The 12,936-nt window shown below is 41.3% G+C and overlaps 1 protein-coding gene across 2 annotated transcripts in view; it reads right to left on the reverse strand.

The window, feature by feature from the left end:
* Nucleotides 1-4,746: 4,746 nt before the first annotated feature.
* The window catches only part of LOC307032710 (general transcription factor II-I repeat domain-containing protein 2-like), a 56,679-nt gene continuing 48,489 nt past the window's right edge, over nucleotides 4,747-12,936 (reverse strand). For both annotated transcript variants that reach the window (XM_079670879.1, XM_079670878.1), the window contains exon 5: nucleotides 4,747-6,140. In XM_079670879.1, the coding sequence (XP_079527005.1) occupies nucleotides 5,022-6,140 (1,119 nt within the window). In that variant the 3' untranslated portion in view covers nucleotides 4,747-5,021. The remainder of the gene's footprint in view (nucleotides 6,141-12,936) is intronic.

Consider the following 12,936-nt stretch of genomic DNA (forward strand, 5'->3'; position numbering starts at 1 on the left):
CACTCCCTCTCTGCCTCTAAAACTTCATCCTTTAGTTTTTCTCTTTCAGCTTTATAGATGTCACAGTGTAACAAGATATGTTCTACATCTTCTTTTACTGCACAGTTCCCACACTTGTTACTGTCACTTTCCCCCATGATATACAGCGTACCATTCAAAGCCGTTTGATTTATTCTGAGTCTAGTCATCATGATTTCATCCCTTCTGTTTCTTTCTTTATGAATATTAATTGTAATTGTCTTTTGTGATAGTCCTTGCCTTTCTGGTCTTTCTCCCACCTTTTCTGCCAGATCTCCATCCCTTTCTTATGAATTACTGCTTTTCCTTCTCCTTCTCCAAGTTGAACTGGTAATGTTATTTGCTTTTGTAGTGCACTTTTTAGTAATTTATCAGCACATTTGTTCCCTTTCACCCCCTCATGCACACTCGTTCCCTTTCCCCCCCTCATGAGCAGGCACCCAGCAGAACTGCAGATCTATGCCGCTTATGTGCAGTCTTAACAGGCTCTGATTCAGTTCTATGAGAATGTCTTCCCTAGTTGTTGTTGTTGATTGTATGCTTTGTAATATGGACAATGAATCTGTGCATATCACCACCCTATCTGGTCTGACCTCTTCAACCCACTGCAATCCTATTATTACAACAAGCATTTCTGCTGTATACACTGATAATTGATCAGACGTTCTTTTTAAAATAGATATTTTAAAGTCTGGGATGTATATGCCAACTCCAACACACTCTTCCTTGTTCTTAGAACCATCTGTATACATTTGTAGGTAATTGTAGTACTTTTCGTTCAGATACTCGTTTTAATTCCCACTTCATTTATTTGCTACTCTTTTTTCCTTTCTACAATACTCACATCTATTTTAGCTTCTGGGAACAGCCATGGGGGAACACTGCTAAATGGGGTTGCTTTGGCAAACGTGATATTCTCCACTCCATCTGCCCTCGTTCTTTCCTTACTCGTCCAGCCAAACCCACGTCCCTGTAATTTTGCATATTCCCAGCAATCCTGTAATATTCTGTTTGAAATATTTCCTTCTCCACTTCCTTGTAGCCTGACCCAGTATGACAGAGCAAGTCTCTCTCTTCTGATCTCCAGAGGCGTCTCTCGTGCTTCTATCAGAACTGCATTGATAGGGGATGACTTTATCGCTCCAATACACAGCCGATAACGAAAATAGGAAACAGTTGGCCGAAAACCGAATGCCGAAAATGATTAATAGAAATAGAAATAGAAATATATATATATATATATATATATAATGTATACATTTTTTACAAATGTTGTTCAGCTACCTCATTATGGAAAAAGACATGATTATGGCAAAACTTAACTTAAATAATAATCACTATTATGGGTCCATAAAACATTTATTCAGCACTTTTGAATGCATACAGTACATTAATTCCAAGTCAAGTGCATTTTCTTTGCTCTGTAGGATAACTACAACAAAGTGCATTCAGAACAAAGCCAAGGTGCTTTAAAACTGCATAAACATCTAGGCCAGTAGGCCTACAACAAAATAGTGTAAATAAAGACTAACAGCCAGGCCTTCAACAACAACAAATGCACCTATAAGTTTGGTAACCTAACGAGTTGTTGTGATGACGTAATCAAAACTCGGCGACAAGCACGGCGCGCGACCATGCTCGCGACTGGCTCACAGCCAACAGGCTTGTTTGAGACAAGCGAGAACTGCGCAGACCTGCGCAATTTCGATCAACGTCTTGTTCGTACGTTGCATGATGGTTAGTCATTTTGTCCGACTTGCTCTGGAGGCTCGATCACATGAGACGTTGAAATCTCGCGGGACAAAGACGCCCGCAGCCTTGAGAGCGAGGCGCGGCGAGGCGGCGCAGTTCCTCTCCACGGGCTGCGGAAGCAAAATGCTTGATGGGAAAGGACTCGCTGGTATCTCCAGCTGAGCGCTCATTGGTGGGTTTTACCCCTTGCTGCTGATGAAGCTCTCCAATTGGCTCGGCAAAAGTCTGTTGTTGTTTGGTGTCAGTTTTACGTCGCCCCCTCCATTAACATTTTTCATCATTGTTCCCAATGTTTATCATCATGAAATTAATATCTACATATGTTATACTATACTTGCACTGCTTACCGTTTTCATACTTTATACATCTTAGCATATTCATACACACTGTTCATACTGCTCACAGGCTGCTGTGTGTATTCATACCCCTCACTGTTTATTCATCATTCAATTCATTCTATATTTTATTCTAGATTGTGTACATTACTTTTCACTTTACTGCTTGTTGCACTCCTGGTTAGAAGCTAAACTGCATTTCGTTGTCTCAGTACCTGTAATCTGTGCAACAACAATAGAGTTTAATCTAATCTTGAGCAGGAACAAATGTATTTACTTAGTACATAATATGACATTAACGATTAAAACACATGTGTGCATTCTTTATAAATGCAAACCGAGTCAAGCCGACTGCGGAGGTGGCGGTATGCACCTTAAAGTTGTTTGCAATCCGCCAAAAAACCGAGAGAAGAAGAAGAAGGAGAAGAAGAAGAAGGCGAAGAAGAAGCCGACTCGGAGCTGTCCGACTTCAGTCGAGCTTTTTTAGACCTCCCCCGGCTGCGATCGGCTATTCTCGTCTACTTTCGAGGCGAGCCGCAACGCATCTCAAACAAGCCTAACATGTCTGCTTCTTGGAGATATTTTATAATATCAGAGAAAGAGCCGCAGATTGCGATTTGTATAACGTGTTCAGCTGACATTTCTCGAGGGGGTGTAACTGCAAAGACTTTCACCACTTCGGGATTACTCCACCACTTGAAATCAAAACACCCGGACAAATAAGCGGAGTATGATCAACGTAACCCTGTTCTCTGACTTTAGGCCGAAAACCGAAAGGGCCTTTTTAACTATTTTCGGTGGCCGAATATTCGGTGCATCCCTAGTAAATACCATGTAGCATGACTTGCTTTCTGACATTTTGAATCCCCAGTTATATGACCACCTCTCCACTTTTTTTAATCGCTCTAGCTATATTCTCCATTACGTATGGGGCATTTCTTCCCCTCATCCAAATAGCCCCATCATCTGCGTACAGAGCCGATTGTATGCATGTGTCTAAGCATGTAAATATATAATTAATCATGTTAAATAATATTGGACTGACTGCACTCCCTTGGGGAATACCATTTCCTATTTCAAAATAATTGGAAATATCTGCTCCAACCTTTACTCTAAATGTCCTGTCTGTTAAAAAGGCCCTTACCCAATTGAACATTCTCCGTCCAATACCCATTCTACCCAATTTGATCAGTAGCCCATCCCTCCACATAGTCATACGCCTTTTCAATGTCAAAGTACACTATTGCCATTATCTCTTTCATTTTCAATGTTTTTTCCACATCATTACTCACTCTTACTAATTCCACATCCAGAGCTGACCTATTATCCTGTCTCTTCTCCTTCACGTTTTCATTCTCTGCTAGTAACTGCTGTGTTTGCTGCCTATGGATATCACTGAGATGCTCCCCACTATGTACTGCTACAAGTGTCCTTCCTAACATACCTGCCTTCTCTTTATCTTTCACTGCCAGCCTCTCCCCATCAACCAAAGCTGGAATGTTAATGGATTTCCTTTTCCCACTCATCTGCTTAAACATGGACCAGACATCACCTAATGTTACTCCTCTGCCAATGGTAGACCACAATTCTCTCCATGTTCTCTTTTGTGTATATTTGATTGTCCTTCGAGCAGCTGCCCTTTTCCTTTGAAACTATCACATTATTTTGTGTCATGTTTTTCTTTAATTCTCTAAATGCATTGCTCCGCTCTTTATTAGCCCTGCTGCATTCCTCATTCCACCATGGCACCACTTTCTTCCTACCCTTGGTTGTTGCTTTGGGTATACTGTTCTCTGCTGCATTTAGTATATGTTATGTTATTTGGCTTGTAATGACCTCTATGCTTCCCTCTGATGTTAGCAGGTATACCGACTCCTCACACCATATCCTACATTTCCCCCAATCAGCTTTAGCAAAGCACCGCCTGGTTATTACACCTCCTTCCTGCATATATACATTATTATTCATTTTAGTAAGCACTGGATAATGGTCACTTCCTACAGTGGAGTTATTCAAAACAAACCATTTGCATGTATGAACCAAACAGTTTGACACTAATGTCAGATCCAGGCATGAGACTTTCCCCCTGTGTACATCTACTCTTGTGCCATGTCCATCATTAAGGCATACCAGTGTTCTTTCCTCCAGCATTTCTTCCACTATATTTCCGTTACTGTCTGTATGGTTGCTGCCCCATAGACTGTTGTGTGCATTGAAATCACCACGCCAAACTTCCTTCCTATGTTTATTTCCTGCTATTTCTTTAAATATATCAGTGGTTAGATTTGGACATGGGTTGTATAAATTGATTATCCTAATGTTATCTTGTTTTCTAGGATTTCAGATTTCCACTATAATACAGTCTTATCAGGAGATTGCACCACCCTATATGCCACACCATCTTTGAGAAATGACTGCAGGATCTCAGGTATGCAAAGTGGACAGGTAGGCGAGAAAGGCTTTTTTGAGTCTCAGAGACCAAGGTCCTTAACACTTTGCATACATTGACTGCACGACTTCAGGTCTGCAATGTGGACAGTACACCTCAAATACATCACTACACAACCTGTGGTATTTGAAAATAAGGGAATGACATGTTTATAATATGCTGCAAAACACAACAGATATGCAGGGTTGCGAGTCTGTTTCTAAGGCCATTTTATTTTTGCTAGTCTGATCATTTCAACAAGAGAATAGGATCAAACTGAAAACATTGTAAATATGTTCTAGATACATGAATCATTGGTTCTTTTAGACCAGAACAGACTGCTAACTCAACAGGAACTATCAAAAACATCCCAATCAAAGTTTAAAGTCACAACATTAACTACTCGGCAGATTAATGAACAGTGAAACTCGCTCATGGCCTTTAAGGTGAATACTTTAAGAAATTGTTTTCCCACACTCTTAACACCACTATGGTTTTAAGAGTGTGTGAACACGAAGATGTGATTTGAGAGCATCTGATCTAGTGAACGTTTTCCCACACTCTTCACACCAGTTCGGATTTTCTCGAGTATGAATACGGTGATGTGTTTTGAGATGACTTGATGTAGTGAAAGTTTTCCCACACTCTTCACAGCTGTAAGGTTTTTCTCCAGTATGAATACGTTGATGTGTTTTGAGATAACTTGATGTAGTGAAAGTTGTCCCGCACTCTTCACACCAGTACGGTTTTTCTCCAGTATGAATACGGTGATGTGATCTGAGAGCACTTGATGTAGTGAAAGTTGTCCCACACTCTTCACAGCTGTATGGTTTTTCTCCAGTATGAATACGTTGATGTGTTTTGAGATAACTTGATGTAGTGAACGTTTTCCCACACTCTTCACACCAGTACGGTTTTTCTCCAGTGTGAATACGTTGATGTGTTTTGAGATAACTTGATGTAGTGAAAGTTGCCCCACACTCTTCACAGCTGTATGGTTTTTCTCCAGTATGAACACGAAGATGTGATTTGAGAGCATCTGATCTCGTGAACGTTTTCCCACACTCTTCACACCAGTACGGTTTTTCTCCAGTATGAATACGGTGATGTGTTTTGAGATGACTTGATCTAGTGAAAGTTGTCCCACACTCTTCACAGCTGTATGGTTTTTCTCCAGTATGAATACGTTGATGTGTTTTGAGATAACTTGATGTAGTGAAAGTTGTCCCGCACTCTTCACAGCTGTACGGTTTTTCTCCAGTATGAATACGTTGATGTGATTTGAGATCACTTGATCTAGTGAAAGTTGTCCCACACTCTTCACAGCTGTACGGTTTTTCTCCAGTATGAATACGTTGATGTGATTTAAGAGCACCTGATGTAGTGAAAGTTGTCCCACACTCTTCACAGCTGTAAGGTTTTTCTCCAGTGTGAATACGTTGATGTGATTTGAGAGCACCTGATGTAGTGAAAGTTTTCCCACACTCTTCACAGCTATATGGTTTTTCTCCCGTGTGAATATGCAGGTGGCTCTTTAAATGTTCAGATGTTGTAAAGGATTTGTCACATTGCTGACAGCTGTGACGTCTCTCTCTTCCTTTCGGTTTCTAGAACAGACGGACAGAGAAAGAGAGAAAGTCAATCTAAAAAGCATAAATACACAAGTTAACACAATAAAAACTCACTTAATATAAACCTTGAGTTAACAAAATACTACTTATCAACTGTTTGTGTTTATTATATTTGTATTATATTTGATACAGTAATACAGCAATATTCTAACCAAAGTATATACCAGAGGTGGGGGACTCGAGTCACATGACTTGACTCGAGTCACATGACTTGACTCACATATTTTTTGACTTGAGACTTGCTTGACTAACATTGATAAAAGACTCGACTTGACTTTGAATTCATGACTTGAGACTTGACTTAGGCTTGAGACAGATGACTCGAAAGGACTTTACTTTTTAAAATAAAATATTTGCATTTACTAAGCCCCTAGAGGGCAATGAAAAAAAAAGAAAAGAGAAAGTATCTCGTTCACAGTAGAAAGTAGGAAGTGGAGCGCACAGGAGACAGCCGTTTCATTGCAGACTGTTATGTTTATGTGGGGAAATACATACATTATTTGAGATATATTTCAAACTCGGACTTCATTTTAGGGACATTTCGACCAGGGGTGTAGAGTTATTTGTTCAAGCACCAGATCGGCAACACAGGAGAGTCTGTGACTCAGTATCTGCTGCCCACAGCTGTTTTATAGAAGAAAAACCTCCTTCACTTCATGAAATCTCTGCAGCACCAGGAGGCAGTAACGTGTAACTCAGCAGAATCTCAGAAGAGCAGTACCAGTCGCAAAGAGCTGTGCCTTCACTGTGTTTACCTTCATTAGAACAGCTAGCGAGCGACCGCAGGCTGCTACGTTTTAACCACACGCACCTCTATACACACACACACACACACTATACTGCCCAATTATTCCCCCTATTGCCTGTTTTATGATTTCAGAGCCCCACTCTTCATTGTTGTTAATGTTGAAAATAAAACCCTAGTTTCATAACCACTGTCTTTTAACTGATTTAAATGCGGAAACTGGGGTTATTCATCAGAATTTCGTAGGACTTGACTTGCTTGACTCTCACCCCAGTAACTTGAGACTTGCACATGGATGACTTACTCCCACCCCTGGTATTCAGGAGACAGAGGGAGACGGCATCCTGTCACTGCGAGTCTCAGTATGCTCCGTTCGTCTTGTTTTAGTTTTTTTGGTCTAATTATTGTCTAAACTTTATTGTGTCTGTATGAAACGTCATTTTGAGAGACCATGCTTTTGATCCTGTGAATTACATTTGCCTTCTGCAGAACATGTCTGGCCATTCAACTTTCCAAGACACACCTGAGTGACAGCACGAACAGGTATGGCGAGGAGCCCCGGCCTCTACGCTGCTACAGCCGCGAGGCTATGCTAGAGCTAAAATGCGATCAGCTTCCTACGAATACACCAAGCCACCTGTGCTCTTTGATATTGGATGAAATCTCTCGGGAGCCGGTTAGAAACACCAGGAAAAAGAGATGAGGAAGGAGGGGAGGCGTTCAGAATCGCCTACGGCGGAGATTCAGCCGGCCACCACTTCCATCCATCATTCTCACAAACCTGCGCTCATTGAGCAACAACGTGGACACACTAAGGACATACACAAGGTACCGTCATGAATTTCTTGAGGCCTCTTTATTATGTTTCACGGAAAGTTGGCTACAATCTACAAAGCCTGAATCTCTCTTTGAAGTACCTGGATTCACCCTTGTTCGAGCAGACAGTGATGCGAACTCGGGGGAAACCAGAAGAGGCGGTATTTGTGTGTATATTAATGATCTGTAGTGCCGATCATACTCAGCCAAATGTAAAACCTGCAATCCCAACATAGAAATTCTCGGCATGACGTTAAGACCCTTTTATCTGCCCAGAGAATTCGGGTGTATTTTACTGTTTGTTGTTTATGTGCCTCCCAGCGGCAGAGGACACTGTGTTCACGAGCTACAACTCAGCCACTGGCAATAATGCTCTGGGACCTGAAGCAATGTCGCCTGGAGACTGTGTTACCTGGGTTCCAGCAGTATGTTAGGGATCACAGCAGGAAAGAGAATATCCTGGACAAATGCTTTGTTAATGATAAAGGAGCCAATAGAGGTTTCTCAATACTTAAATTTCCCCTCCTCGACTCCTATCCTCGATACTTAGTCCCGCCCACAGGAGATGCGAGCGGAGGACTGAGGAGGGGAACTGAGGGAGGGGAACTGAGGGAGGGGAACCGAGGAGAGAGGGGAAGCAGCAGGCGGTTAGAGAAATGAGAACTCCTCTCCTCTGAGCGGTCATTTTAAAGAGACGTCCATTAATGAGGACAGGAGACACAGCAGCCCTCTGTCTGATGTGTTCATGATGACTTATATATTTACTTTGAATTCATTCACAGTGCGGTATAATGAGACAATAACAGGCTACAGATGCGGACACACACACATTTATATAAATATATACAATTTCAGAATCAAACAAGTATGAGAGCACTCTCATAATGACGTAACACAATCGGAGACTGGATATATCCCCCCCCCCCTCTCTCTGGTCGCTGAAATGGGGAATTTCAATTACGGGCCAAAAGTTGTATTTACACATAGGCTATTAAAAGAGGACACCAAACCAACTGAGACCCGTCTGTCCGCCGTACGCACTGTACAACACACACACTTTAAAACACACACAGTACAACACACACACAGACTGTACCCCACACACACCTACACACTGTACCACAGACACCTACTACAGCTCGTAAAGCATAATCAGGCTACAGCCGTTGTGTATTTTATTATGTGAAGCACTAAATGGTCTTAGAAAAATATCGACTAAAGCAAATAAAGAGAGTAGGCCTGTTATACTGAGTGATATATATTATACACTATATTATACACTAGCGGTGTAACGGTATACGTACCCGTACCGTTCGGTTCACGTGTGTACCGAACGAACATACCGTTAAACGTAAAAAAATTGAGAACGTGAACAACTTCTTGGAATCAATCTCAGGTTTCCTCAGCATTCAGAGTAATTTGCTCACATTGGGTTCAACGCGTCAGAGCGAGCAAGTCATTTAATTGGACGAGAGGCATACTATGAGAGCTGGTCAGAGGGATGCGTTCAAATTTAGTCAGTCATTTGAGGAACTAGCGAAATGGCGAACGCAAATAAAGTTGAGCTCGAAAATCCTTCAGCATCATTGAAGTCTCCGGTTTGGGAACATTTTGGTTTTGCAGTTACGTACAAGGATGACAGGCAAAGACAGGTGGACCGAACCAAAGCTGTTTGTCGGCATTTTTCAACTAACAATTGTTACGCGGCTGGCAATACATCAAACTTGCACTCATTTGAAAAGGCATCACCCGAACGTGAATATCACCGGTACCAAAAGACTGAAGTGCAAACCCAACTCCCGCTAGCATTTAAGCCTCCACCACTCGCAAAAAGTTTAGACCGAGCCAAAGCTATTACAAACGCCAAATATCCTTATGTTGCCATGTTAGCAAAGCGCTACCTGGCTGTATCTGCTACCTCTGTCCCTAGAGAGGGTGTTCTCCACAGCAGGAGACATTGTTAGTGCCAGCAGATCTGCCCTTTTCAGCAAGCAATGTGGACAAGTTCATCTTTCTTTAAAAAAAACATGAAAATACAATGACAAGCAAGTCCTAATGTCAAACTGGCTGCTTAGGTACTAGTACAGTACAGTTCAAATACAGATTATTTCAGTTCATCGAAATGCTGCCCCTTAATGTTTATTATATTTTGTATTTATTTGAGTGAATATTCAGTTTAATAATAATTAAAAACCCAAAACTAATAGTTTATGTTGTGTGAGTACTAGTGCAGTAAAGTTCAAATACAGATTATTACAGTTCATCAAAATGCTGCACCTTAATGTTTCTTTTATTATATTTTATATTTATTTGAGTTAATACATTATTCAAAGTTTAATAATAATACAAATATATATATATATGTTATTTGATAATTTTTTCTGCTGTACCGAAAACGTAACGAACCGTGACCTAAAAACCGAGGTAGGTACCGAACCGAAATGTTTGTGAACCGTTACACCCCTATTATACACACTGCTCTGCTTTCTGCACGGACCTCACAGCTGTTCTCTCTGGAAACATCGCAACGTGATGAAAGCAGTTTCTAAAATAATATCCAGGGGATGCATGCAGAGCTGTCATTGGCTGAGATAAGTCCGGCCGTGCATCACGCCTCCACCGTTCCCGGAAATGCATCCGTGGAGGACCCATCAGTGTCTCCTCGGTTAGAGCTCCTCCAGAGAGCCTCCTCGATCCTTATTTAGAGAAATGACATGTCCTTCAAAATGGCGCGCTGAAATTCATTACCGGGTCACTACCGGAGGACCGAGGAGTCGAGGAGTCGAGGAGGGGAAATTTCAGTATTGAGAAACCTCTTATGTGTCTAAATACAGACCACCAATACTGAACTCTGATCATAATGTTGTGAATATGATACCAGTGTATAAGACCAAACTGAAGGGAAGTCAACCAGATATATATACAGTCTATGATTTTACGTCATGCGATCGGCATGTTTAGAGAGCACCGATCGATCGGTAGAGAGTGAGTATCGGCCGATCTCGATCGGTGACCGATCGATCCGAGCATCCCTAAAGACTATATTAACTTTTGTGTTCCCACTAAAGAAATACAAATCTATGCAAGTAATGAATCATATGTGACTAAGGACATTAAAAAAAGTTATAAAAAACAGGAAAATAGCTATCGGAGCACTTAGAGAAAGAACTGAAAGTCAAATTGAGGGAATCAAAACTGGCACACAGAGAGCTTTTGGGAAATGCTTTTAAAGCCAAAGACCCCCAAAAAGTGTGGGACACCATGAGAACCATGACCTCTTCAGCTAAACCTATTGTGACGGACAAGAAATACTTGATCTATACAAATTTGCCTATAAGCAAGGGGGTGGTACTGTTGCTACTCTGGTTCATATCATCACTAAACATTTAGATAAACGTCACACCTATGCAAGAGGCCTCTTCCTAGACTTCTCAGCAGCAACACAATTCAAGCAGACATCTTGGTGTCAAAAATTGCCAAAATGGAAGTAAATCCATACCTGATTTACTGGTATGCTGCTTTCCTCACCAGTAGAGAGCAACTTGTGAAGGTTAACAAAACCCTGTCATCTGCCATCACAACCAATGTAGGGGCCCCCCAGGGCTGTGGGAGTTCAGCTGTGCTCTTTACTCGCTTCTTTTAGCTTCTTTTGATGACTTTACTGAGCTGCTGTCTATAGTGTGTTTTGACTTTGACCATCTAGTCATTGTTGGTGATTTTAACATCCATGTTGACAACCCCCAGGACAGAGGGGCTGTCTTGATAACTATGGACTGACTCAGCATGTGACGGAGCCCACGCACAATAAGGGGCACACTCTGGACTTAAGGATCTCAAAGGGTCTGAATATCTCTGGGGTTGTGGTGACTGATGTTGCACTCTCTGATCATTCCTTTGAGAGCTCTATTTCTGTTCACACAAATGCTCAAAAAGAGGTAACCACAAAGCGATATTTAACTGAAAATACTAGGGAAATGTTTACTCTGAATGTTTGTTCCACACTTGCCCCTGCTAACATCTCACTAAATGAGCTAGTAGATCATTTTAATTCAACAATAAAAATGTTATAGATGCCACAGCTCCAACTAAGGTAAAGGAAGTGACTGGCAAGAAAATATCTTCATGGAGAAAGGCCATGACCGTGAGAACAGAAAAAAGAGAGTGTTGAAAAGCTGAACGTATGTGGAGAAAAACAAATCTCCAGGTTCATTTTGAAATCTATAAAGAGAGACTTGGCCTTTATAATTTGGAATTGAAATTTGCCCGACAGTCTTTCTTCTCTGACATAATTGCCAAAAACAAAAACAATGCACGTGCCTTGTTTGCTACTGTCGACAGACTAACTAACCCCCCAGTAGGGCTGTTCCGAATACCATTTTTCGGGCTCCGGATATTCGGTAGTAATCAGCAGCGAATATTCGAATATTCGGCCAGCGGGGGGGGGGGCGTAGTAATCAGCAGCGAACCGCTTCAACACGTGTATTTTGGTTTATTCACGGCATACAATTTGTTATTCTACAGTATTGTTGTTTTATAGTTATCAACCCAATTTGTGTTCTTTGAAATTGAAAAGGATATCGCATTGTGTTTGTTACTTTCGTTGCAGTTGTATATGTCCTAAGTGTAATTTGGCTTGGCTTCCTATTTATGGACATGCTTTTATTTTGAAGGAGAGGTAGCGCTGTTGACAGGAAGTTGTTGTTGCTTTGGAAACAACGTGACAGAGAAAAGTAATATCTACATATAAAGAGGGAGAAAGTAAACGATAATGTTTATGGTTAAGTGTTAGCACCCCCCGAACAAGCTCTTACGTTGATATTGGAGATTTCAATAAATTCTCATTTGAAAAAAAACCCGGAAAAACCCGGAAAAAACAAACAAAACGAATATCCGAATAACGAAATTGAAACCCGAATAGTACTCCAACGAACGAATATTCGGATATTTGATTATTCGGGTACAGCCCTACCCCCCAGTGGCAGTAGCCTCTGAACTTCTATCCACCAGGGCCTGCAATGATTTTGCCTTCTTCACTGACAAAATTCAGAAAATCAGGCAAGCAGTCAGTGCCTCTGCATCAGGTACAGCAAAGGTGTTGTCTCTGTGTCCACCTAAAATTCAATTCAAACACCATGACACAGTTCCATCAGACTAATGATAAAAACCAGGACATTATACAACTTCTAAAATCCTCCTCCTGCTGCCTTGATA

The sequence above is a fragment of the Notothenia rossii genome, assembly GCF_949606895.1.
Source record: "Notothenia rossii genome assembly, chromosome: 3".
Taxonomy (NCBI): domain Eukaryota; kingdom Metazoa; phylum Chordata; class Actinopteri; order Perciformes; family Nototheniidae; genus Notothenia; species Notothenia rossii.